Below are 27,109 nucleotides of genomic sequence, written 5' to 3' on the forward strand. Positions count from 1 at the left end.
TAATGAACTTGACTAATGATGTCCACTAGGAACTGAACTGCAGAGGGTGTTGGATGCTAGTGCTACATTATATAGACAGCATTGTGTGTGATTGTGATTGTGTATATATATATATATATATATATATATATATATATATATATATATATATATATATATATATATATATATATATATATATATATATATATATATATATACACACACAATACTGATTTTTGAAGTTCTGGTTAGATGCTAAACTGCATTTTGTGGTCTTGGTACTTTTACTCGATACAATAACAATTAAGATGAATCGATCTATTCTAATGACCAGAATGAGAGCAGTTTATTTTAAGAGCCATTTCTCTGTCTGCGATTGTTTCATTTGAAGAATGAAGCCCGAGGGGAGACAGAATCAGTATTTCTCATGAAATAAAAAAGATTAAAGACAATTTAGAAAAAAAGAACATTTTGTGCAACATGTCTTTTCATTATTATCCCTTTGATTATCTAGTGCACTGGTTCCCAACACTGTACTGAGATGTTTAGAGAGAATAGAGAAGCAGAAAAACATGTTTTAAAAATAGTTTTTCATTATTCCTGGATACCGTTCTTCGAGGCCTTGAAAGAAGAGACACACCATAGTTTCCAGGTTTCACAAGCCCCAAACAGTCAGGACGCACAAGGGTTCATGAGCAACAAGAGCCACTGATCCATCCCGTGCACAGTGCAGTCTTTCAGTATTTAGACACCGACACATTCTTCTATTCTGCTCAGTGTACTGCAGCAGCGTACTAAAATCAATCAGTGGATGAGAGGTTACAGGTTCAAATCAATACATAAATACTAACTATGTTGGCCCTGCTCAACCTCTACAGATGTAAACAGCAAAACAAATCGCTCTCCCCAAATGACAAAAACAAACCTAGATGCAGATATTGTATCCAATACAATGCAGGTTTGCGCTGCTTGAAAAAAATATATTTGAAAAAGTACCCTTCTTTAAACAGTGCTCTGGTTACTCTGGATAAACCACTCAACACCGTCAACTCTTCCCTTTTATCTGCAGCGTAAAGGAGCGTCACTGGAAACTGTTCACACTGAGAGGCGGGGATTATCCACAGTAACCTGGATCACGTTTTTGGAAAGACGTGCTGCTGCTGAACTGTTTTAATGTAATTTCCCAGCGCTTTGAGCACCACAAAAAAATTTTAGAGACTGCATAGCCTAAACAATTAATTACATCTGTCTGGAAGGCTGGATATCACTACTAGGGGAGAGAGCTATACAGCCCTGTTAAGGGTGTTCAACCATGTTGAGTTAATGGTGATGGACTAGTTGCCCTTACATAAAGTTCACCCAGTTGTTGAAGCAGTGGCACAATGACGAGGCTGTTCAGCCCATATGGACGTAAACGCCATCACATTTGAGCTGAAAGTCAGCACTTTCACCACAAAGCCATTTACAGAAGGCTATAATGTCAGCAGCTTAAATGCGTCACTGTCCAAATACTCACAAACTGTACTGTAAACTGTACTTATCCCTCCCTTTTTTGTTTTTACATAGACCAGGCAGTTTAACCAGCTGCATTTTTACACCAAATGAAGAAAGTAAAAGGCAGAGGATTAACCTGAATCTTTTACAGTACGCCTCCACCCTGGTGATGAGGCTCTCTGCAGACTGGGCTGTGTAAACACTTTTGGGTCAAGTAAACCACACGGGAGTCTGAGACGACCTCCCTGCACAAAACGGTGGATCTACTCCACTCTGAAAGGCGGCACAAACGGACACGACTGAAAAATGGAGGGCAAGGACAGACAAAAAAAACTAACCAAGAAGCTTCACCTCGCTTTTATTTTTGCATGATTAGCAAATCAATGCGGTGTAGATTAGTTGCTCATTTCAAGGCTGCTGAAGTAAAGTGCACCAACGGATAACAAGGAAAGTAAAGTGAGGGGGCTGCATCCCTAACACGCAGATAATTATATTCTTTGTGAAGGTGAAAGCAAACACAGCTGGTTTTCAACGCTTTTGTAATGAATCAATGACTTCGAGAGTGGGCTTCTCCTAACACATCAATCATCGGTGATGCACAGAAATGACACGGGGAAACAAAGCAAATTAACTGGAGACGACTCTGTGGCGCTTATGAACACGGCTGAGGACACGTTTTCACGAGTTCTTCAGCGATCTGACGACTGATATGAAACGAGGTGACGTCAGGAAATCAAAGAGGAGAACGTCTTTTCTGTGAATAAACCCCAGTCAGGGGAGACAGTCTGCACAGAAGGTTTGCGGATGCAACATCAAAGGTTGTAGGATTCCTCGGATAACTCTCCCAGCAGTTCATCCAGGTCATCATCTGCACAACAGACAAGACATAGATCGGTAAGAACACGAGATCGTGCGTCATCTGACATCACATTCACTCCAATGGACAGAAGACAGAGAAATCATTTCTTGCCTGGGAGAAGCGTTGAAACGTAAAGTCCTCATGTAAATATGTAAACCTGACAGCTGTGTAATAGACTCTTTGAGGGATTTTTCCCTTTATTGGACAGCAGACGGTGCAGATGAAAAAATGACCTTTGAGCTTTAACCAGCAGACCTGTTGACAGTTTAATGCCGTTTTGCGTCGAGAACAAATTGTAGTGTGCAGTGCGTTTATCTGAACAATGAAACTGTCTCTTTTTCAAATGATCAGCTCTGCAACAATCACCCTGATTTAACAGTCACAGCTCTGTCCACACATTTCTTAGTTGTAGATTTTGAAGGATGGATGAAAAACAAAGTGATATATTTTTGCTATCGCTAGACTTTGCAAGCAAAAATGGAAAATGTGACCTGTGGGTGGCAACCTTATATACCCTCTGTTTTTATACAGCACTTTTACTCTCATCTGAGCATGCACACACTGCCCAATGGGAGCTCGGTACCAGTGTCCAGCTCACGGACCCTCGGCCTGTGGACAGGAGGACTGGGCCTGCTGGGATTTCTTTAACTGCTTTTTGGATTTTATTAGATTCAAAAGTTTATTTTTTGTATCCGTTTTCTTGCTGCTGTAACAAGAGAATTTCCTCTCTATATCTACAAAGTATTTTCTTATTTTCTTCTCATACTTCTTAATTGGATTTCTGCTCTGTTGAAGGATCAAAGTCATTAGGATTCATCCTCTGGGGAAGTTGATCGTCTATTTAGTATAAGTGGCTGGAATATTTGACTTTGACTGACGGAAAGATATTAAAATCCCCGGAGCCATTTCCCATTCGGACTCATCTCTGTGTTTCGTATAATAATGAAATGAATAGTTATGAGTTGGCGGCTGATCTGACTAATGATGTTTTTTTTTAAAACACAAAAAACACAAACGCGGGCTCTGCTGCCTTGTTTTGCAAACATCTGTTTGTTAGTTTTTACGTTTTACTGACTGATTAATAAAAAAGACAAAAAGCAGAGTAATCACGCTGAAAACATCAGTTAGTTGCAGCTTTGGTGCAGAACAATGCAATCAGCAGCCTCTTTGTTTCGCTGCAGCTAGACTGGGTTCGGGTCGGGGGTCAAACGTCTCAAAGCGCCGCCACACTGTCGCTGCTTCAGTCAGCAGAACGGGATCTTATTGGAGTCTGGCACTTGGCGACCTCAGGATGTGACCAGCATTGATGTCGCTCTTTCATCCCAAGTGTTACTACACATTAGAGGACCCCACCTGCATCCCAGCCCGAGTCCAGTGGTGCTGGGCTCCCAGCAGGCTCCCGGGGGCCTCTGCTGGAGCCGGCTCCAGCGTCTCGTGGGGCTTTCGGGTGTTCGCCTCCCTCTGGCCCCTCGTCATCCTCCTCGTCAAACACCAGCTGCATCCGAGACACGGTCCCCTGGAGGACGGTGGGGTGGGGATCATCTTGGGACATCGGCTCCTGGACAGAAAAAGAAGGAGGGAAAAAAAATGCTTTGAAGGGCCAGCTGACAACTTGACGGATTATTCTGGATGACAGACTTCATATTTGTGCTATTCTCGTTTCCAGCCGGCGCTCACCAGGATGGGCGGGGGCAGCTGGGTGGAGGACAGACCGACTCCATCGGGGGCGTAGATCCTCAGCAGGTTGTTGGGAGTCACGTTCAGGTAGTGGTTACGATGGGAGGGGGAAAACACTCCCACCTGTTCGCAGAGCGAGCCATGAAGAGATTTGTAACCGCGGGGGTGAAGCTAAAACACTCCGCCGCAGTTACCGTCGTTAAAGTTTAATGAAATGGAAGCGATGAGTCTCACTTGTTTGAGCAGGAGCACAGACCCGACCTTCAGCTCCTCCACTCGGTCCTCCAGGAGACGCCGATGCACCGTCCCCTGGATCTCCCCTTCAGCCCGACGATATTATTCACAGAACAATGAGAGAAATTAACAAGAGCGTCATTTAAAAACAGGGATTTATTGAAGGTCCAAGATATCCAGAGGTACTCTACACTTACTGTACATCTCTCATAATACAGGTTATGAGGGGAGAAACATAAAACAACATTAAAATAAAGATCTGTTGAACCTCTAAAACTTGAAAGAATGCAATTGGCTTTACTTTTCAGACATGGAGGTTATCGCCTGCATACAACATCGTCACACTCATGACCGACAATTGAAACCACAAACAAACATATATATATAATTTAAAAAAAGGGATAAAAACCGATGCAACCAGAGAGTGTTTCTGCATTTTCATCATCAATTCATCACACAATACTTTTACTATCCAGCTTTTACTATAACAAATATCAAAAAAGAGAGAATAATGTCCATAGCTGATGGAAGAATGTTCTGAATCGTCTGGACGAGTACATGCTGCATACGGCCACACCGCCTGCTGGAGGTGAACCTGTCAGCAGGTGGGAGGCCCATTACTGACAGAACGCTCCCTCATGGTGTCACAAGCACTATAAACCATTCACTGCTGATGCCAATCTACTACAATTGAATCACTAATCAGCACTTAAGTCCAACATCCATTCCTGAGTGTTCGCAATCAGCGCACCTCGTGTGGCCGCGCTCTGGGGGGACATGGCAACCGGCGCGGCTCAAGAGGAGGATTAGACGAAAAAAGGGCAGAGGCTTAAGACGGAGAAGGAGAAGAGGCGAAAGAAGGAAAGAAGGGGCAGCACAGATGAGTCTGTACTATAGGCATGTGTATAGGTGTGTAATTAGGCGTGTTACTGCGGCTGAACTCTGCTCTCGTACCATGCGGCGCTCAATCAGGCGAGGTCTCAGCGAGCACACGGCAACCAACTCCCTCTCTTTTATAGTCGCCATCACTTCACACGGTATTTCAGCTCCGTGTTGTGCACCTTGCATTGCAAGTTGATACACATTTCCACAGTAAATCCCTTTGTGTGTGTGTGTGTCCCCTACCTGTCGGGTCTTTAAACACAGCCTTGGCATCGGCGTGCGTGTGGATGATGCTCTTCAGGAGCACGGCCATGTTGGGCACTTTGTTCTTCGCCAGCTGTTTCAGTGCAGCCTACAACAGACAGTGACAAACAACACAGTATATGGACCTATGAATTATTTTAGATCTACGGTGGGGTGGGAACATTTTTAGAGCGGTAGTGGTTGAATAATCAATACAATTTAATCAATGTATCTTTCAAGTGATTTTTCAATGGAAACATGTCAATGATAAAAAGCTTTCCTTTGTCATATGTGATAGTGAACTCTATATGATATTGTTGGTCAGATAAAACAAGCAGTCAAAATACATCAGCCTGGGGCTCAGGGACATTAGAATGATGTGTTACTATTTTCTGACATTTTATGAACTTAATTATTAAAAAAAAAATAATGCTCAACCTCACAACACAAAATAACAAATAAAAATCAATAACACATAAGTAAAAACACAACCAGTAAGGGTTTTAAAATGCACCGATAACAACTTAATGGTTCTATGCCAGCCGTGAAGGTCGCGTCTTGAGGCATGTATACAAATTTTAATATTTCTCTAAATAAAATAAACATTTACATGAGTTTAGATGAATATTTAAAGTACTTCATTTGGAGAAAAAGAAAAACATGTGTGGCGCCATCTGGTGGTCACATAGAGAAGGACGCAGCAATGCCCACCACCACAGATGATTTATTTGTGTTTAAAACTAATTATCAGTCTAAAATGAAACCTCCAGATCATGAACATGGTACCGCCGCTGCATTAGATCCAACATGTTATTGTTCAGGCAACAAAAGTGGGGAGGGGCTGTGTGTTCATTTGTTTATTCATGCCGACAAGGATTTTGGGAAGCCGAGGTTCACGTAAACGGCTTAACCTGAATCAGCTCAGCTAGTGACTGTGTGTGTGTCCACGGCCACAACAGCCCAAGTGCTCGCCAACGGCTGAACACTGGAGAGTTATTCCTCGGGACTCGACGCACAGAGAGAGCAGAATAACAGCGGAGTCCCCATTAGTGTGATTGATGGTGATCTTGCTGTTTGTAATTACAAAAACACCTCTGGTACAGCTCCTCCATTTGTCCTGATTATGCCAATAGACCTCCAGCAGCGACACGCTGTCATTACGGAGGATAAATATTTGAGCAACGGCCTGACCTAAATATAAATGCACTCATCGCGAATGCTTGAACTGGACTGAAACAAGAGTTTTAGGTCGACGCCTTCTTTGTGGTTTAAATTCAAGTGAACAACAAAAGATGTGCAGTAACAGGCACAGATCACCTTTCGGAGCACCATGACCACACTGTAGGAGTGCAGGAAGCACGAGGGCTTCCTCTCATCCAATCCCATCTCGGCCTTCATCGCTGCCCAGCCACCGCCGCCGAACTCGTCTTCGTCAGTCTGTGAGCTGGAGCCCTTTAAATGGAGTCAAAACAGTTTGCATGCGCACACGCACACACACACACACACACACACACACACACACACACACACACACACACACACACACACACACACAGTGTTATCCTCTCTTCAGGGTGCTCACGTCGCTCCACTGCAGCCAGATTGTGTGAAAATGTATTTCATACTGCAGCATGAAACAGTAAAATGTCCAGTTTTGAAGGTTCAGGAAAACGAAAACCTAATACTAGTCATCTCAAAAATATGGAAGCATGTTGTTAATAATAAATAGTAAGATGTTTATAAATAATATTTTCAGCTGACAGGAAAAGAATGACTTATTGCTCCATCCGCCTAGAGGACCTGAACAAATAAAAGAATGATCATGAAAACGCTCCGCTGGGCTTCTATTACCTGGCTGGGCGACCGGGCCACAACCCCGTGAGCCGGCGTCTGAGGGACAGAGACCACGATGTCGTCCAGGTTCTGATCCTGCGGCTGAGACGGAAACAAATTAATTATTACGCGGCACCGTGGTGGAAAAACAAACACATAACCGACAGATTTCCATGACTGTCATTTGATTAGAGCTTAGGTGACAAAAACCACAGAGCTGCTGCGATATTTCTGACAATGTGGGATTATATGTGATGTGATCAACACACTGCAACCTAACAGGACTTTCAGAGGGGGTTGGACTAACCTGCTGAGGCAGGAATCCAGCAGGGCCAGGGAAGCGCCTGGTCCTGGGCCGGTGAGGCTCACACCGAGGCCTCTTGTTAGGCAGCTTATTGGAGGCTGAGACCAACTGGACCAGGCGGTTGGTGTAGACCGGTGTGTGAAGAGGATGAGGGCTCAGAGACGGGGAGGACGAAGAGACGGTCTCAAAGAGGACGCGGCCCCGAGGGGAGGGTCCTGGAGTGGCCCACACCCTCTGGGGCCTGGCTAGTGTCCTGGAAATGGGGCTGGGCCCAGGGGAACACGCAGTAAAGCCCGGGAACACACCGGGACTCTGTGGAGGGGCTCCACAGAAAGCAGGGCGGGGATTGGGGGATCGCAAAAGAGGAGTGGAGGAGATCTGAGGAGGACGGTTATGACCAAATGAGCCAGGAGCCTGGTGCGCGGCGCTGAAGTCTCTCAGTGGGCGATTAGGGTGCGTCTGAACCCCCCCACGGGTCGGGGGACGCAGCGTTACGGATGAAGATGCAGGAGGGGCTGGAGCAGGAGGAAGTGCCATCTGGCGGTCGCACTCATCCAGGTCCGCCAGGTCAACGTCCCAATCATCAAAATCGTCCTGAGCCGCACCGGGCTTCAGCGGTCCCTCCGTGACGGCATGACTCCGTTGCAAATTAGGCCGAGAGGCATCCAGTGTGGGAGGAGGTAGCTGAGCAGAGGAAGAGGAGGGCCGTCTCAGACCCTGACCCTGACCCAGAGCAGTTTGTCCAGCAGCAGTGTGCGTGCGGCTCTTTGATGCAGCGCCATCACACCGGGCTGCAGATCTCGGTCCAGCGGGCTGAAGGCGGTTTGTCTGCGGCCCCCTGAGGGAGACGGAGGAAGCCCGCAGCGAGCAGGACGACACTGCAGCTGCCACGTCGGTCGGTCCAGACGATGAGCGGACAGCCCAATCTGTCCCGAGCAGTTCCTGGGGGAGATGCGCGCGCACACACACACACACACACACACACACACACACACACACACACACACACACACACAGTGTGAGAGGGGGGGACAGTTGGAGGGTCATCCTGTGAGCAGTCCCCACTGACAGTTGAGTAACATCAGGTGTGACTTTCCTGCTGTGATTCACCTCGTCATCGAAGTCCTCGCCGATGCTGAACAGGCCACTTAATTTGCAGGTCTGTAACAAGAGGTAACGACACACCGATGACGCGCAGAAATAAACATTTTATGTTTACCAGATGACACCTACTAATAAACACGTCATTCATCACCTGTGTGCATTAAACATCGTGTGAGCAGATGGTAGCTCAAGTTGTTTTGAGATTTGACGGATTGATTCACTTACCATCGCAGTCATGAGATATCGCGATGAAAAGCCGGATTTGATCAGTCTGCACACCAAAGTTACCGAGACATCAAACGCCATTCAATGGCGGAAGTGTAAACATGACTTGTTGTTTCGCTCACGTGCCTTTAATGTCACACACGAACGCTGCTAGGCAGCGAGCTAACTAGTTGAAAACTTCTCCTCCTCCTCGGTGCCGCGCCGCCACGTTCAAACAAAGCGTGATGACGTAGGTACGTTTTTACAAAGAATGTTGAAGCAAAGCGAGATGGTTACTCGCCAATTTCCCTGCAAACCAAGTGTTCGTTTGGTTTTTGCTTTTGCAACTCGGAGGAGTGACTGCATATTACGAATGAAGCTCTAAAAGAATGAAACATGAGGGAGACAGATATTGACCCACTGTTGACACTTTAAGGATATTTTCACAAACCAAAATCCAAACTTCAAATACAATCAATTCACGATGTATCACCAATTTATCCATATTCAAATAGAACATGTACGTTTCATTTTAGAATCAGAACCATGTATTGCCACGTATGTTTTCACATACAAGGACGTGTGTAATGTGTAATTAATGTTGTGTGTATGGATTTTTTGTGTGAATATGTGTTTCTATATTTTGTGGAATATTGTGTTGCTTATTAAGATTATTGTATCTTTTAGAAAGTGTTCATAATTAATAAAATGCATTATTATATTATAATAATTTTCCAAACATAAGCAAGCTAATTGTAACGGCAACAACTGCAACAGGAAAATAACTGGGAGACTTTTAAACGTTAACTTTTAAACTGTGAAACTGGTATGTGGTGACATATCTATCTAGACGTTTCTTGGGTCTTTGGTGACCTGCTGTTTATGGTGGACATAAACATCGGATCAATGCTTCCCTCTGGTGGTCATTTGGGGTAATACAAGTATCATCTTGCATTCGGATCTATTCATAACTAGTGCTGACGTTGTTAAGCAACAAGCGTGTGACCGTGTCCATAAAGGAACGTTTCATTTTAAATTGTGATATTTAACATCACAGGGAAAACTAGACTCATTTATTAAATATTATGACATTGTACAGCCCTTGACCTCTGCTTGGACGCCTGTGACTCCCACCAGTGCCAGTGAAGGGTGAGTAGAAGCTGTGGGCTGACATTTTCTCTGAACGGTAACTGCCCAGTGTTTCAAGCAAAGACCCTGCTGCTTTGTAAAGTTTACTGTGTGAAGGAAATGGCTTAAAATATATTGACGCAACTTGTCCAAAGTTAACTTTAAGGCGCCATGTCAAAGGACACGTTCCCGTTCACCTCCACCTCACTGCGCTCCCTGAGGCTGGAGCAGGAGCTTCAGGACTGGGAGGCCGCCCGGCGAGCGTTGGCTCACCGGAGAGCCATGACGCGGGCCCCGCTGCCCCGGGCCCCCAGGCCTCCTCCCCGGCAGCAGCGGCGGCTCCAGCAGGTCCGGGCCCCCCCGGCCCAGGTCCGTTGCAGAGACACGGCCGTGCACAACACCTTCATGTGTGGGGACATGAAGGGCGTGTACGCGGTGCTGAAGGACCCCGCCATGGTCGACGCCCTGATGGAGACGGTGCAGGAGGAGATGCTGTGGACTCCAGAGATGGGTACGAGCTCCAGGCCTCTACTCGCGACCTCGCATGACACGTGACCCTTCTCCTGCGAGCCTCTCCTCTCGTCAGCAGGCATGTGGACGCTGAGCTCCAAGGTGAAGCAGACGTCCGCGTTGCGCCTGGCTGCCGGCAGAGGACACGCGGGCTGCGTGGAGGAGCTGCTGTTTCGCGGGGCCGAGGTGGACGCTGACCCTGGAGGACACGCGGCCCTCCATGACGCCTGTGTGGGCGGACACGCCGTGTGCGTGCAGCTGCTGCTCTCGCATGGAGCGGATCCTGAAGCGCTGGCTGCAGACGGCAGCGCTCCTCTTCACCTCTGCTCCTCCGTCCAGTCATTCCAGTGAGTGATGGAGGAGCTGGCAACAAACCATTTAGGCTGTATGTTGATATCAGTGATATATATTGTTGTCATCGGGAAAACTCAATTTGAGATGCATGTTAATCTTCTTTAAAAAGCTTTTTTCAAAGTAATTCTCCCAACTGTACACAGGAAAAACGTATTTTTTCCGGAATTGCTATTATTTTCCTCTAAAGGAGTAATATTTCATCATATTGGAGCGTAATTATTAGCCGTAGCCAGTAGAGCCTAGGAGCAAATATTCAGAATAAAATCTTTTGGAGTAAAACAGAGTGACCACGCCCACTACGGTTCCTTAAATTATGTTTTTGATATATATATATATATATATATATATATATATATATATATATATATATATATATATATATATATATATATATATATATATATATATAATGTAATCAACTCTATATATAATGTAATCTAATTCTATAAAATGTCATATAGAGTTGAATCCAATTCTAGTAAATATATCATCATGTAGAGTTCATATATATATATATATATATATATATATATATATATATATATATATATATATATATATATATATATATATATATGTAGAGTGTATCATCATGCAGAGTGTATCATCATGCAGAGTTCATATATATGAAATATATCATCATGTAGAGTTCATATATATCATCATGTAGAGTTCATATATATATATATATATATATATATATATATATATATATATATATATATATATATATATATATATATATATATGTAGAGTGTATCATCATGCAGAGTGTATCATCATGCAGAGTTCATATATATGAAATATATCATCATGTAGAGTCATCATGTAAATATGAACACTGAATAGTGTAAAGAATACTGAGGCAAGAGTACATTTTACTCTATTTAGACTGGGACCAAATGTTATATTAGTAACAAGATAAAACAAGATGCGCGATTGTACAGTATATTAGAAAGTTTCTTTTCAATTTGAGTACAATTTATTTGAACTAATTTACTGTGTAGTAACACAAGTCTTAAGACCAAAACAAATCTTTGAGATTCTTCCTGAGCCAAATTCCTCTTCTTTCTTTCAAGAAGAGTTGAGCTAATGTCCGAGTGAAACGACTGGATGTCTTTGCGGATGCAGACGTGTGCCTTTCGTTCCAGGTGTGCGAAGCTGCTGATAGACGGAGGTGCGGACGTCAGTGTGAGGATGAGGGAGTCGAGGCTCACGCCTCTGCACGTGGCCGCCCGGCGAGGCCTGGAGGAGCACGTGGAGCTCTTCCTCAGTCACGGAGCAGACGTGTTGGCCACCAATCAAGAGGGAGAGACCCCTCTGAACGCCGCCTGCTCTGCTGCGGAGAGGCCCTCCGAGGCCGGCCGCTACCTGCGTGTGATTCAGAAGCTGCTGGCTGCAGGAGCTGACCCCAGAACAGCAGGCCGGAAGCAGCACACCCCTCTGCACAATGCCTGCGCCAACTGCTGCCCCCGGATTGTGGACGTCCTCCTGCAGCATGGAGCGAAGGCAGACGTTGCCAACTGTGCAGGATACACACCAATGGACTGTCTGATACAGGTAGAGCTCATGCAGGGGGTTGGGTTGCTTAGTCATGTAAAACAGCAAAGATGTGACGTTTAGAAGCCGATTGATTTCAGACCAAGCAGAGGGATTAACGCTTCTGCTTGTTCTTCGAGGTGGTTGAAGATTACCCTGGACAGCAGCCGGAAGCTATAGCACGCTCACTTCTGAACCACGGAGCAAAGCCTGTTTCACCAAAGGTTAAAAACAAGCACACACATAATGTGATATTCTAAAATATCAAGTAAAATGTGTTGTTTTCTAATGCACTCCTGGTCGACAGGTGAGTAAGTGCTGCAAGAAATGGTTGACTTCTTGTTTTGTGGGGGTTTCCCCCTGATATTAATCTGAACCCAACCAACTACTGTACCTCGGCTAATCTCCTCAACACAACATAAACTATAAGCTTTAACCTCCTCAACCATTTTTTACACAAGACCTGCACACTGTCAGCACAGTTCATCGATACATTCCAGGGCATCAAATTCACAATGTGAAATAAAAACATCTTTAGGCTGAAAGAACAAATCATAAGAGGAGTCACATTCAACAGCTGAGACAATTACCACACCAATAATTGATAAAAACCCATACATGTCAAAATCGGGAAGTGAAAATAGAACAAAAAAGGAACAGGAAACCAAATTGTAATCAAATCAAATATTATGCTATTATGTTAGTGCTCTAATTACAAATAACTGCTCAAACAGGGAAAGAGGAGGCAGATCAAACTAATCATTTGAAAGTGTTTCCATTACTATTCAGGAAATGTGAAGCAAATTGTCTAATATTCCACAAAATTTCAAGTGAAGAGTCTAATATTACAAAACACCAGACCGACATATTAATGCAATGATAATGTTGTGAAAATAATTCTGTTAATATCAAGTCAGAAAGAGAAGGGTTAACCTTCATCCTATTTAATGTTTGACTAGATTTTGTCTTTCCTGTCTCCAGATGTTGAAACAGTGTGTCCTCTCTCTTGCCACTCTGGAGGTGATGCTGAACTCGTACCCATCCCTCCCTCCCTGTGAGTGGGTGGACTCTGTGCCCACGGAGGTATACGAGGTGAGCCGTGTTTCAGGTCACCGCTTCTCGTCTTGTTTACCGTCCCCGGCCCTCATGCATAGTGTTTCCGCTTGTCCCTCCAATGCCTCAGGAGCGCCGGCCTTTCTTCGACTTGGTGCGTCAGCGGAGCGCTCAGCCTCGCTCTCTGCAGCATCTCTGTCGATGTGCCATACGCCTGCGCCTCGGAGGTCGATGTTTCCCAGCGGTCAGTGAACTGGACATTCCCAGCTCCTTGAGGGATTACCTCCTCCTGAGTAACGACGGGACTCTCCTGTGACATCACATTGTGGAGCACCTTGAACTATCTGGAAATACAATAACCTGTTTTTTAAAATAATTTCAGAGTTTCTGTAAGAAAATATGAATGAATACAACTTTAGCTCCTGTTTGATTGTGATTTTTTTTTACTTTTAACGGATTCATATTGTTTTGGTTGGTCGTGTTGTTTTAATTCTAATTTCAGCAACAACGTGCTTGCATAAGAAAAAAATTATCATATAGGAAATTATGCATAGATTCGTTAAATTATAGGATAGAAATGGAATACCTTATGAGTACTATGCATTACTACTACTACTACTACTACTACTACTAAAATCAACAATGGTAGTAATATTAAGGTTGTAATATGCATTGGTTATTTTTGCTTAAAAACTGTCCAGAATCCACAGACACTAGTGCAATACATGCTACCTCAATATGAAGGGAAACATTGTGATTGTTGGTGCACTGTATTTATTTCAGAGCAATGGTTACTTGTTTCATACAAGATTTTAAATACAAAAACACAATCATGTCAAAATGAATAGAATAGAATGATCCAATTCAATACAATTAGTCAAATAGCCACAACATTTTAATGCTTCTGACACATTAATAACAATTAGATATTCTATTATATGATAATATAGCACTGACAGGGGCCATCTGCCTGCTTAAAGAGTTCAGGATTTTTACTTTGTGATATTGTTTCTCTAACTTTAGCAAAAGATGTGAATATTTATTCAGACACTGTTTAAATGTAGTTAAAGATAAATCACAGACTGAATATAGAATGTGTTTTGGATATAATGTATGCTGTGTGCAGAAAGAAAACATACTTCCATTGTCCTGAATAGGCAGTGGGGGAGTATTCTGATCATTTACTTAAGGAAAAGTACTAATATCACTCTGTGAAAATACTCAACTAATGATTATGTATCTATTACTTGATCGATTGTGTGGCTTTGTAAAAAATAATACCACAAAATCTTCCAAAAATGTCAAAGAAATGTAGTGGAGTAAAAACTATTATAATACTTGTGATATGTGTAATGGAGTAACAACTACTATAATACCCTGTGATATGTGGAGTAGAAACAAACTACTATAATACCATGTGATATGTGGAGTAGAAACAAACTACTATAATACCATGTGATATGTGGAGTGGAATAGAAGTATCAAGTGGCATGAAAAGAAATGACTCGAGTCCTCCCACACTGTATTATAGTTATTTTCCTGTGACCGAAAGGCGCAACAGGCGTACACCGACTCAAAAACAAGCGCTCCCCGCTGCCCGGCGATGACGTCACGCCGTCTCGTCGCCTCTGTGTTTATTATGTGGTTTTTCAGGAGAAGCTGCTAACTAGCATTGAGCCTCGTCTTCAAATATGCTCTGATTCGTTCAGCTGGCAGGTAAGACCGTCTCTTACCGACTCAACGCGCGCAGACGGCCGCGCGACATCTGCGTCCAGTTTGAAAACTATCGCGACGAAAACCAAACCGAGAGCCACAAACAGCCGAAGGTCGTTTTTTGTTTTTAAGCTAGCAAGGCAGGCTAGCTTGAAAGCTAACTTAGCTCGCAAGCTAGCAACTTAAAGCAGAGCAGTACAGGTGAGCAGCACAGGAGATTAAGTGACGTAAAGGCACGTCGCGTGGGCAAAATGTTGATTCTCATGACAAACGTGGCTCCAGAAACCCCCGCTGACGCGTCTTTGGCCAGCTGGGTGTTTGGACACTTCTTCACAGCTGTCGACCTGCTAACTGCTTCACGTCGAGTAACTCTCAACCTGAATTACTTTAAACACACGGAAGTGCCTCATCAAGGGGTTACACACCTGCTAGTGGTGTGTGTGTGTGTGTGTGTGTGTGTGTGTGTGTGTGTGTGTGTGTGTGTGTGTGTGTGTGTGTGTGTGTGTGTGTGCGCGCGCGTGCGTGCGCGCTAATGCGTTATGAAGCACGAGCAACGGGCGTCTGGTTTGCAGGAGCTTTGTTTGTGCAGATGTTCAGTTCACTCAGAACAACTGTGCTGCAAGGTCACAGGGTTCTCTGAGACTTCCATGGTTTAGGTTTGTGGTCAGTTTTGTGCATTTTCTTTCACAAATGGGAACTAGAGTTCTGTCATCTATTCTAGGTGATGGAGGGGATCTTATAAATGTAAAATGAATATCTTGTTGGTAGGTACTGGGCCTTTTTTTTTTGTAACTGTATTTTTTGTAATTCATAGATACATTTAAAATGCATTGCCATATAACAATTAGTTGCAGCCTTAATATAATAGCATGATGTAGGACATTTAAATTGAGAAACTGTTTATAGAAACATAAGCAAATGGGGAATGTCTTGTTTTTGGCAAATCAAGGTATGTTGTTACGTTTAGGATGCAAAAGTCCTATAAATCCAATATTATCATCACACAATTCTACTCATTGATTAACAATATTGGCCACAATGGTCAAATACTACCAAGTCACAGTATAAGTATTACTTCCAATCCTACTGGGTTTTTAGTGGGGGGGAAATAAATGCAGTTTTTGTTGTTGAAAGTAATTGAAATAACTTGACAAATACATCATTATATGAGAAAATAACTGTTCATATAGGTATTTATGTGCAAAACCAGATTATATGCCCATAAAATAATTTGTTGAGATTTTCCCATCATATGAGAGTGGTATGTGCTGGATTAGATTAGGATAACCTTCAACATTGTGTCTAATTGTTCTCCCTATTGTAAACCTCTTTGAGGCACATTTGTGATTCAGGGCTCCATGAATAAACAAGGGTTGTGTTGGTCTCCAGGTGTGGAGGACAGAGATGGCAGTGTGTGCACTGACCATGCTGGATGGGATGGAGGGGGAGGTGACGGCAGCAGGCGGTGTGTTGCTCCTGGTCCTGGCTCTCGTCTTCGCTTGGCTCTCAACCCATGTGGCCGACCGGGGAGACCACATACTGGGCACCATCCTCACCGTGGGAGCTCACGCCTCTCTGATCGGACTCGGAGGCCACGAGAGCTACAGCGGAGGATCTCCCAACGCCGACAACCCGGAACAGCAGACTCCCCCACCTTCTCAGGAGAACAAGCCGGATGACAGCGAGTCGTCGAGTGAGAGAGGGGAAGGGGAGGGGGAGGCAGCTGAGGCTGTTAGGACTGATCTCCTGCTGGACATACAGAGCAAACCACCACAGGCTGGAAGACTGCATACTTCAGATGACGAGGAGGACGATGAAGAGGAGGAAGATGAGGAGGAGGAAGATGAAAAGATTCTCAAGCATATCCCTGTGTTGTCCAGCATCATCTCCCCTACCACCAACACTGTCACTTCCATCTCTGTCCGTCTGAAGTATTTAAATGACACAGAGGAGGTAGCGGTTGTCGAACCACAGGATACAGTGGGACTACTGAAAAGGTAAAACCACCCCAAACATCCAGCTGAAGACTTCCAGCAAAGATTGTTCCGAAATAGCTTCACATTTTGGGAAATATGTCTGACTTTTTGCAGAGAGTTTGAGAAGATAATGTACCACATTCATGACTGTATGCTCAATGTGAAGCTACAGCCATCAGTCTGGTTAGCATAGCATAAGGATCACTAATTAACACACACGAGAGGTCACGCGTGGGACTATTTCTTTGGCTTGAGTCTTGTTGTCACTGTTACTCCAGGAAGTCCAAGAAATAGTCAAGCACATAACCTCTCATCAATTATACACTTTGCCTTTTCACTTAACATTATGTGTTAGTTAGTGAGCTTCCCCACTGCTCCCATTCTTTATGCTAAGCTAAGCAGCTGCTGGCAATAGTTTCATAATTATTCTACAGACATGGGAATTGCATTGATGTCATCTCACTCTGAAAGAAACTAAATGAGCGTAATTCCTAAAATGTCCATCATTATGCATTTCACCGACTCTTCTTTCTCATCTCTCTTATTCTCCAGTAAATACTTCTCAGGTCGGGAGCATCAAATCAAACTCATCTACCAAGGCCACTTGCTGCAGGATCCCAAGAAGACGCTCCTCTCCCTTAACATCACACACAACAGCGTGATCCACTGCCACATCTCCCAGGTCCGGCATGAGACCACACCCGAGGAAGGGGCTCAGTCCGGGGCCGGCGCAGGAGTAGGCTCCGGGGTCTCTGGAGGATTCAGGGCCGCCGGTGTGGCCATCAGCACCAGCAGCCTGGTGGTGCCCGTGTTTGTGGTGATTCTGGCAGTGGTGTGGTACTTTCGCATCAACTACAGACAGTTCTTCACCGCGCCTGCGACCATCTCCCTCGTGGGAGTCACTGTCTTCTTCAGCTTTCTGATATTTGGGATGCACAGCCGCTGAAAAGGCAGCGAGAGGGCGCAGGCGTGCACACAAACACACACTTACAGCGCACTGAGGTAAAATAAAAATAACTGCAGTGGGGGCCTGGAGAGAATGGACCTATCAGAACGGGCCTTGATGCAGATGCCATAGCTGATTGGATGAGAGGCTGGGTGGGCCCGTCTGCATGTAATAAGATAAAACAAGATGCGCGATTGTACCGTATACGTTGAATTACTAATAATCCGCAGTGAGTAAAGTTCAGCTGCAATTGAACTTTACTTTAGCTCCTCTCCAAACAACTTAATGGTTCACACCATGTTTAAACACTCGGCTTTATTCTTGTCCGCTCTTTTATTGTTGCAAAAGATTCATGTTTTCTTGTCAGTCTTTGTTTTTTTAGGCCACTGTTTGTGTAAAAAAAAAAAAAAAAAAAGTGTAATTAACTTTATAGATACCAGAATCTGAAATATTTTGGAACCACTCACTGTTGTGCTGTGATTAAGTACCATTATTTTGTGTTATATGAATGAGTCAAGCTCCATGTAAGCAAATGTGGACTGTACAGCGGCCTCGTGACCAGGCTGGAACTCTCCAATAGTTGTGTTGCTCAAAAACTATTGCTATGTAGAAATAGGCTAATTTAAATAATCACTAGACATGAAAATAGACAATTGGAGAATATATTGTAAATACATTTGTGTATTTTCTGTAAATAAAATGATAGAATGAATCAGATGAACCTGCATCTGGCACTTAAAAGATTTGGAGGGAGACGTTAAAACCCTCCTGATTATGCTGGATTGCTCTGGCTTCAATGATGTCTCAAATTAAAGCATTTCAAACCAAAGCTGTTTCAGGAACTGTTTGTAGTCTCAAGAAGGGAGCCTTTAGGTCAGGTTTGTGTTTATTTATATACAAACACAAGTATGCATGGCAGTGAAAAAAAATTCACACATGCACAGGTTTGTGCATGAACACACATATTTGAAACTCACAACATCGCATTCTTTGTTATTGCACTCGTACGGCACAGAAATACACAAAGAGCCACAAGAGAACATCAGCTGTTAGCTTCATCCACCGAAAGTGGTTTAAGAATCTACGTCACACCTACCAAAGTATCTTAATAACGGTTTGTTTATCGTTAGTGCACATCACAAGACTTTACTGGAAAAGATTAAAAAAGGGCACGGTCAAAGTCACCACAGACCGTCACAGAAACTTGAAAGTTAACTGTACGGGAAACTAAATCAGGATTTGACAGATTGTCACGTTCATTACATTTGAGAGAAACAACTGATTGCGCTCGACTTTAGGGACTGTATGGAAAGGATTTGGGTGGGGAGGGAGGTTAAATATTATATTTCCTTGGTCATTAATATTTTTCTTTGAGCCCTCTCCTTGACTTGGATTAGTAAGGGACGCCCTTCCCCCAATACCCAGAAATAAAATATTAAAAACATGGCAAATATTCAACCCATTCAAAACTAACTAATCACTCCTGCGAACCAATTAAAGTAGAGAAGAAAAACAATGCCTTGATATAGGGATGCATTACCCACGGCACGTTGTTATTACAATAAGCCGTACAAGTAAAGACTGAAACACAAGATAAATAAACATACGGGTCGGTTATGCTCAAGAGGGACAAATTAAAACCACGTGTTGCCCGATTATGTTCCGCGCTGCGACACTCGAAGGTTGTGAAGGAGTGAGAAGACATCGTAGAGAGGTGCGAGATGCAAAGACACCTGAATATGGACATTATGGAGACGGCGGCGGACAGTTTCAGACCGTGTTGCAGAAAGAGTTGAAAGAAAGATTTAAAAAGAGGTGGTGGTTGTTGCTCTGGTGCTGCCATTCCATCATCAGAATAATATCCAATACCGGAAAGTATTTTGGTTTAAAATGAAGAAAATATATATTTTGTTTAAAGCTTCACTAAGATATCAACTGTGAGAAGTTGCAAGTAAAAGATTAGTGAAATAGTGCATCTGATCTCTAAAGCATGTACATATATCTCCTCTACATAAGACAATATAGAGGCGTACAGTCGCATCACTCGTGATCGTGAATAACGAGCGGATCTGCAGCGCTGATCCGCTTCATGTGCTCTAAAGCAGAAAGTAGGTGAAAACACACAAGACAAGTTTTGTACCGAGGAAAGAAAGTTATGTTGGATTCATGATTACGTTTCCATCTCACGTGTCATACATACATGTACTGTACATGTGCCCCAAGCCAACTGGCTCATCAAATATCAAAATCTGCATTTACACACAATATATATATACACACACACAAAACTTAAATAGATTGTTGATGTCAACAACAAAAAAGTGAAATATTTTAAATGGCACACATATGTCACGAGAATGTCACATTCTAGGATGCATAGTTTTATGAAAAAGAAATGATTACACACACACTACGCAAATAATTGACATTCTCACTGAATGCAAATCAACACAGACGCACTCACACACACACACACACACACACACACACACACAGACACACACACACAACTGTGCAATACAATGCTAGAATTACAAAGCCACTGAAGTTTACTCCTGTATACATACGTGTGTCACATGTTGAATTAAAAGCAGTCTCCTAAAAACCGAGTTAAATGAACGCGGTCTAAAAAGAAGGCCAGGTCACATGACCGCCAACAACGACACCTGAAGGTTTCAGACTAGTCTAAAACCTCTTTTGACTGACATAGCTAATACAAAAGGACTTAAACTTTAAATGAGTAGTTAAAGAAAAAAGAAGCCATCAGGAATTTAGATGTTATGGGGCATTCTGTACAAAACTCCAGAGAAGTGGACAACTAAAGACTCTTAATCGGTCTATTTTACAGCAGACATATTGACTTGTCGTTGCAGGGAAAGCACAGCGTGCAAGTAAGTATATGAGCCCTGTCAGTCAGCACGTGTGCACAAAGTAAAGGCCCTGGAGTCAGGAAAGCTAAATGTCATGCAGCCCGTTATAATATGAATTTCACCTGTGCGTTTCCTGCTATGTCAAAATACCTTCTTTTTTTCCCCACCAGAAAATAAAATGAATGTTATTCCTATTATATTGAGCACCTCCATTTCAATTTGTTGGGTTGAAAAGCAAAAAGTACACGGGCACCCCTGTGGCTGTTTGGTTCAAATTAATATGTAATGCTACAGCATACAAGCATGTTTTATCTGATTTTGTGGGCGGTCCTACCCGGTTTCAACATGACTAGTCCACTGTGCACAAAGTTTGGCTGTGGAAGATCTTGACCCCTGACCTCAACCGGTTCCAATGTTACATATGGGTGTGAAGTGCATGTGTCCACATACCTTTGACCATATAGTGGAACAGCAAAAATTGAAATACCTGCCTGGACAATATGAAGGCATATATGGTGATTTTACCAGCATAAAGAAACACTTTCTGATTTACAACTGGAGGCCTTCCATCCGTTTAGAAAGTAGGTAAAGCTCGGTTAAGTCTGCTTCACGGTGGACTTTTACCAACAAGCCACATTTATTTTAAACATTGTGTTCATACTACAGAAGGATTCAATTTCTTACTTGTCGAGGCTGAATAAATATAACCACTAAATCAATTGCCTTCCCATCCTGTCCAGGCCAGTAAATGTAGGTACGTATGAAGGAGTTTAATAGAGGAGGAGATCACTGCTCTGGCAGACAGGGCTCGTGCTAGTTTAAGTCATCATAGATACTGGTAATAGAAGGTGCTGAGAGTTTGGGCCTCTTTTTTTTGGTCGATAAGCTGATATTACTCTGAGAGCTGCTGCTGCCTCCAGACAGACTTCCTCCCCCTACTCCTCCTACTCCTCCTACTCCTCCTCCTACTCCACTGTTCAAACCGAGAGACATCGTCTTCTTCTTCTTGGGCCTCCTGGAATCGGAATGGTTGGTGCCTGTGAAAGAGACAGAACATGCATCAATCAACTATGTAGGTGTTATTAAAATGACTTCCAGGATAATGCATGTTACTTCCTTACTGGCTTTAGACGAGGCCGAGTCAGTGGGTGAAATATCAGGGGAGTCTTCCCACTGCAGGCGGCTCATCAGGGTCTGTCCTTCTGGAATGTCAAAGCTGTCGCTCTCCACCACAGCATCTGCATCAGGCAGGGACGGCCTGCTTCATGAAAACCAGACAGAGGCCCTGACTGGTTAGACTGGTGAGGGAAAACTCAGATGGACCACATAAAATGTCTACATATTTCTAATAGTATTGTTATACTTGATGTAGTCAAGATAATTTGAATATATTCAGCACAGAGTCAATGATCGGCAACAGTGACTCATCAATTATCAGGCGATTTACAACAGAAGATCTGACATATACTTCCTCAAATGTGGGAGAAAAAAAATCATGAGAAGCATTTGGATTCATGGCACTTTTCGCCTTTAAGCCTTCTGTTCTCTCCTTACATTCAGTTAGAAAAGATTTGGTACTTTAAGTACATCTCTGAACCAGATATACTGGACTTTACCCATTAAGTTATTGTTATCTAGTTTTGACTTTATGTCTTCTGTCCTTTTGGCTTACTAATTGTTTAATTAATCTATAATTATAATCATTATCTTCGTCAACAGGATCATGCGATTGGTCGCACATGTGCGTGCATCCGTCTAATCTTGTATTCTGCTGCAGCAAACAAAAAAATAAAGTATCTATCTATCGATCGATCGATACTTTATTAATCCCCAAGGGAAAATTTGTTAGAGGCTAGCCAACAACTGAACAATCAGTACACACACTGCTGAGTGCATTGCCGCCACTCAGCCGTTGGTTTAATAGTTATTGTATGAAATGTCTTACACGTCAAACTCGAGCTGATTGCCTTCATACATCCCGGTTTGTTTTTGAGTTTGAATGAAAGCGTGTTTACGATGCCTTATCGCCCATTGGTGTCTGGACAGGGAGTCAGACAATTGAGTGTTGCATTAATTAAGTCACACAATACAGCAGTGGTTGTTGCAGACACACATGGCAGCAGATTTAAATGTGCGTTTAGATGTGAAAATATTAGTTTGTTTTATACTCATACATGTAGTTCACTTGTACAATCTACACATAGAGAGACTTTGATGAAGCGGTTTAAGATAGGTGAATATCAGCAATATTTACTTCAGTAAAATTAAAGCCTGAGCTTGCAAGCTGCTATAAAAATATGTTACAACTTTATTTTCAAAAGCTTGAAATATGATGTGGGTTTTGTCAACGAAAGTTACATGTAAGGCTGGGATAAAATAATGCTGGTACTACCAGAGTTTGGTGAATCATGTGTGACATGCTGATTGACACAGGTGCTCCTCCACTGAAACCCTATCCAGGCCAGGGGAAAAAACCCTAATGGTAATGTATGACCTCTTTTTAATGATAAAAGGTCACCAGGTGCAGCTTCTAATGACAGTTCTTTGCAGAAACGGCCCCCTTTTTACAAAATTGTTCACAACACTGACAAACAGGATTTTTCTGCTCGTATCTCTAGCACCTCAATCCGAAAACATCGAACTGTATCAGCAAACACCGGCACCGCGAGGGTCACAAATTCAAACATAAGTTCACTTGTGGAGGGCACTCACGCGGACGGCCCCAGGAGGAACGCCCTGACGGCCCTCCTCTGTTCATCTGTGTGCTGGGGACATCGCTGAGACCTGGTGGTACACAAGGTGGCGTTATACATCCCTGACACAGCTTCATGCATCACCGCTGCCTGCTCACATACAGCCACAGGGAGGGAGGAGTCTACCAGAGACCAATCAGATGGGGCAGAGCAGCCACAAGGTGTTAAAAGGTTTAATGTTAGAGGTTGGTCACTGACAAGGTCCTCTGTGGTCTTTACTTTTTTTAAATCTTTTTCTAGATCTTTGGCGTTTTATTTTGGGGAGAAAAACAAAATCAACCAACTGATCTAGAAAAACGCTGAACATTGAAATGCAATGAGTTGCCACTTGTGTACCCCTAAGATGGTCCCAAAATAAATAGTAATGGTCATGAGTACACAAATTAAACTGATCTCACGTGCAACCATGACCTTCAGTCTCTGAGTGATTTAGTTTTTGAGACAAAGTTTCACAGCGGGGCCAAACATAAAGGGACATAAAGACACTGACCTAAGAATGTGGAACATGAAAGGACTTGGCGACGCCAACATTAAGCCAGGTGTCACAGTACCTTTAACAATCCTGCATTATCCCAGATATCAGCACTGCAACACTAGTTTATCTATGTGCCAGTGGATTACACAGTACTTACCTGGTACACATCTTCTTGGTGTGCTCAGAGATCACCCCGCATTGCTGGAGAAACAAACACAACTTCAATGATCAGCATCTGTTTCATCAAAAACAACACAAGCAGTCAAAATGAGAGCAGAGGTGTAAGACTGTAAATGATTTGGGTGTATCTGTGTCAGCTACACACCGTTGATAAAAGGGATCGGACTTCATCGGGGCCTAAAGTTTCATAACTGATGCCAGTATTATAGTTGTACTGAAATGAAAGACAGACAAATAATCATTATCAATACTTTTCACTGATGTACAATACAAGATGGAAGAACTTTGAGGTCTAACAGGCAGGATGAGCGAAGGAAGATTTGTCACCTTGTAAGGCTCCGAACTGACGCTGCTGCCGAGTTCACCTGGAAAAAATAAAAACACAACTGTTGATCTTCTTCATTTATACCACGTGCACCATTGGAATTACATCAAAATTGGACTTCAAGTCACAATCAAGTTATATATTTGTGAACTAGCAGATATTTTTTCCTCTTCCCTCGTAAACAAAAAAAAGAGCTTGATCTATAAAAACCCTTAAGAACCACAAATTGGCTTTTTTTATAGACTTTTTTTGGGGCACTTAATTATTAGATGTAAAAAGGTGAATATTCTGCCTGTATAAATTCTCTATGCTGACAACTGGTGTATATATATTCATGTAACTGAGGAAACTGCATGCACAGAGCATCCTGATCTACAAATGATGCTTGGGTTCCAAGACTTCTGGACGGACCAGGTCCAGGTTCAGCTTTGAAAGTGCATAAACCAAAACTTCACCAATCCACAAGAAGCTAAAAACCAGATAGACTCACCATTTTTATGTTTTAGAGATTTGGATCTTCTTGGGGAATTTTGATTCTGCACAAAGAAAACCAATACTATTAGATTAACCTCATGATTATAGACAATGAAATGTATATACAAATTACTGATACCGTCTGCAAAGGAGGAAACAAATGCAAAAGTACCTTATCTGACTTTCTCTTCTTGGCTGCAACGTGGAAATAAGAAGTTTGAATATTATGTGGAAGTAACATGAGATTATTAACATTAAACTTAAAGGACATTAAAGTTAAACCATTTATAAAAGCTCACCTTTTTTTTCTGCCCCATACGACCAGTCATTATCATTGAGGTCATCATTGTCCTCCTGATCGCTCTCTGATTTGCTCATGTTATTATTGCTGGCTAGCCTGTTAACAGGTTAAAAACAACATTCAAACAATCTGAGCCGACCCATTTTGTATCAATACAACAATCCGTCCTGTAGGACCTTTAATGACTGACCGGCGGTTGGCGATGCGACTGCTGTTCCGGCCCATGCCGAGACATTTCTCCAAGTGTGGGGCAAAGCGGGAAGCTGCTATCAATCTTTTGCAGTTCGGGCACTCGCACTCTTTGTTTTTCCACTGATTGTACACCTGGCCAAATATGTCCACACCTGGCTGATCCACAATTTCTAGAAGAGTAGTGAAAGACACACATATTGTAAGGAAACACACACAAAGAAAAATAAGAAGACAAATGGGCCAGTGGGAACTCCAAGACATGGCACTAACCAAACTCTTTCATGCTCTCTTGGTCCGTTTCATCCAAGAAGAAACAGCCCTGTTTCACAGCACGGTGAACCTCGAAACACAGGCCCAAACAGGCATCTTCCACCAGCTCAGAGTAGATGTCATGGACCAATGCCTATAATAAGACCATTTAAGACCAAATTCAAACTGGAGACCACATTGAAAGGAGAGGAAAGACATGACATCTGTCTGTGGGTGACAGTTAAAAGTTACATTTATTTACAAATATATACATATTGTCACTCACCTCCAGCCTGGTGTTGTCTGGGCCTGACAGGGGCATATCCTCCATTTTCATTTGAAAATCTGTATGGGAAATCTTGATAGCAAGGTAATGAGATGCTGACCTGATGAATTTTAACAAAAACACAAAACACAAGCGTAGAGTCAGTCAATGAGGCGGTTAGCGTGGTGAAGAAGTGACAGTTTAAAGAGAAAGAGGCGAATCCAATCTGTCATCAAGGGTCAAGTTTAGGAATCAAACTGATACTAAAATACTTACTTTTGAAAGAGATGTGGATACTTGTTGCAGATGCGTCTTCATTCTGTTGAAGAAAGAAACAGTCCCGTCTTTGCAGCACACGGCCAGAAATAAGTACAGATAAATAACTAAAGTTAAAATAGAAACTACACAACAGCAACTTCAGTAGTAAAGTTACAGGTAAAGTAAATAGCAGCAGAGTACACGGTCCACATGAGACCAATACTGTTTATAATATGATTAAGCAATGATACTTAGTCGTTGTCTGTATTAATACAGAATTGTAATATAAATGTGTACTTGAGTGTGTATTGAGTAATAAAACAGTATTATTTAACAGTACCATACAAATAACAGTAAAGCGTGCAGAATAACAAAATTGTCTGTATATATAATATTGTTATTGTGGATTGTTTTTCTGTTTATTTATATTACTTGTATATTACTTTTATTTTGACTATGTGTCTCTTGTGTGCACTTTACCCGTATGCTGCTGTAATCCTGCAAATGTTCCCACTGCGGGACTAATAAAAGGAATATCTTATTTTATCTAAACAAAGTATAGTACTTACTATATATATATATATATATATATATATATATATATATATATATATATATAAATAAATAATGGTGGGATAAAGGATGCAGCATACATTTTAAATGACGCACTCTAAACCTAGACACCAGGATAGTGTACAGAAATACACTCTAACGTAGGCTACTACGTCACGT

At 42.7% G+C, this 27,109-nt stretch overlaps 4 protein-coding genes across 6 annotated transcripts; 2 read left to right on the forward strand and 2 right to left on the reverse strand.

Moving 5' to 3' along the window:
* Nucleotides 1-2,160: 2,160 nt before the first annotated feature.
* hrob (homologous recombination factor with OB-fold) lies at nt 2,161-8,918 on the reverse strand (the record flags this gene model as incomplete). Its single annotated transcript, XM_079233583.1, has 10 exons — nt 2,161-2,344; nt 3,689-3,893; nt 4,013-4,135; nt 4,247-4,332; nt 5,372-5,480; nt 6,689-6,823; nt 7,223-7,306; nt 7,512-8,450; nt 8,619-8,669; nt 8,838-8,918. The coding sequence occupies 10 exons, from the start codon at nt 8,916-8,918 to the stop codon at nt 2,289-2,291; spliced, it is 1,869 nt and encodes a 622-aa protein (XP_079089709.1). The 3' UTR covers nt 2,161-2,288.
* A 923-nt stretch (nt 8,919-9,841) lies between these two features.
* On the forward strand, nt 9,842-14,186 carry asb16 (ankyrin repeat and SOCS box containing 16). Of its 2 annotated transcripts, XM_079233335.1 has the most exons (7): nt 9,924-9,965; nt 10,100-10,455; nt 10,534-10,801; nt 11,960-12,368; nt 12,488-12,571; nt 13,329-13,439; nt 13,531-14,186. In XM_079233335.1, the coding sequence occupies exons 2-7, from the start codon at nt 10,116-10,118 to the stop codon at nt 13,714-13,716; spliced, it is 1,398 nt and encodes a 465-aa protein (XP_079089461.1). In that variant the 5' UTR covers nt 9,924-9,965; nt 10,100-10,115; the 3' UTR covers nt 13,717-14,186. The 2 variants fall into 2 exon arrangements, with proteins under 2 accessions (XP_079089460.1, XP_079089461.1); XM_079233334.1 differs by having other exon boundaries at nt 9,842-10,455.
* An 866-nt stretch (nt 14,187-15,052) lies between these two features.
* On the forward strand, nt 15,053-21,274 carry tmub2 (transmembrane and ubiquitin-like domain containing 2). Its single transcript, XM_079233032.1, has 3 exons — nt 15,053-15,116; nt 16,503-17,110; nt 17,642-21,274. Exons 2-3 carry the CDS (start codon nt 16,518-16,520, stop codon nt 18,033-18,035), a joined length of 987 nt encoding a protein of 328 aa, XP_079089158.1. The 5' UTR covers nt 15,053-15,116; nt 16,503-16,517; the 3' UTR covers nt 18,036-21,274.
* Nucleotides 21,275-21,442: 168 nt separating this feature from the next.
* On the reverse strand, nt 21,443-26,191 carry atxn7l3a (ataxin 7 like 3a; the record flags this gene model as incomplete). 2 transcript variants are annotated; one of them, XM_079233765.1, is made up of 12 exons in its annotated part: nt 21,443-21,942; nt 22,027-22,163; nt 23,618-23,689; nt 24,291-24,334; nt 24,459-24,527; nt 24,641-24,678; nt 25,129-25,174; nt 25,285-25,307; nt 25,412-25,509; nt 25,604-25,775; nt 25,876-26,008; nt 26,141-26,191. In XM_079233765.1, 12 exons carry the CDS (start codon nt 26,189-26,191, stop codon nt 21,719-21,721), a joined length of 1,107 nt encoding a protein of 368 aa, XP_079089891.1. In that variant the 3' UTR covers nt 21,443-21,718. The 2 variants fall into 2 exon arrangements, with proteins under 2 accessions (XP_079089891.1, XP_079089890.1); XM_079233764.1 differs by having other exon boundaries at nt 25,102-25,174.
* Nucleotides 26,192-27,109: the final 918 nt, after the last annotated feature.

The sequence above is a fragment of the Taurulus bubalis genome (genome assembly GCF_910589615.1).
Source record: "Taurulus bubalis genome assembly, chromosome: 17".
NCBI lineage: Eukaryota > Metazoa > Chordata > Actinopteri > Perciformes > Cottidae > Taurulus > Taurulus bubalis.

Coding starts and splice junctions, on each gene's coding strand:
- asb16 (XM_079233334.1), top strand. CDS start 10,116: ATGTCAAAGGACACGTTCCCGTTCACCTCCACCTCACTGCGCTCCCTG. Junction 12,572..13,328: donor CAAAGCCTGTTTCACCAAAG/GTTAAAAACAAG, acceptor TCCTGTCTCCAG/ATGTTGAAACAGTGTGTCCT. Junction 13,440..13,530: donor TGCCCACGGAGGTATACGAG/GTGAGCCGTGTT, acceptor CCAATGCCTCAG/GAGCGCCGGCCTTTCTTCGA.
- tmub2 (XM_079233032.1), top strand. CDS start 16,518: ATGGCAGTGTGTGCACTGACCATGCTGGATGGGATGGAGGGGGAGGTG. Junction 17,111..17,641: donor ACAGTGGGACTACTGAAAAG/GTAAAACCACCC, acceptor CTTATTCTCCAG/TAAATACTTCTCAGGTCGGG.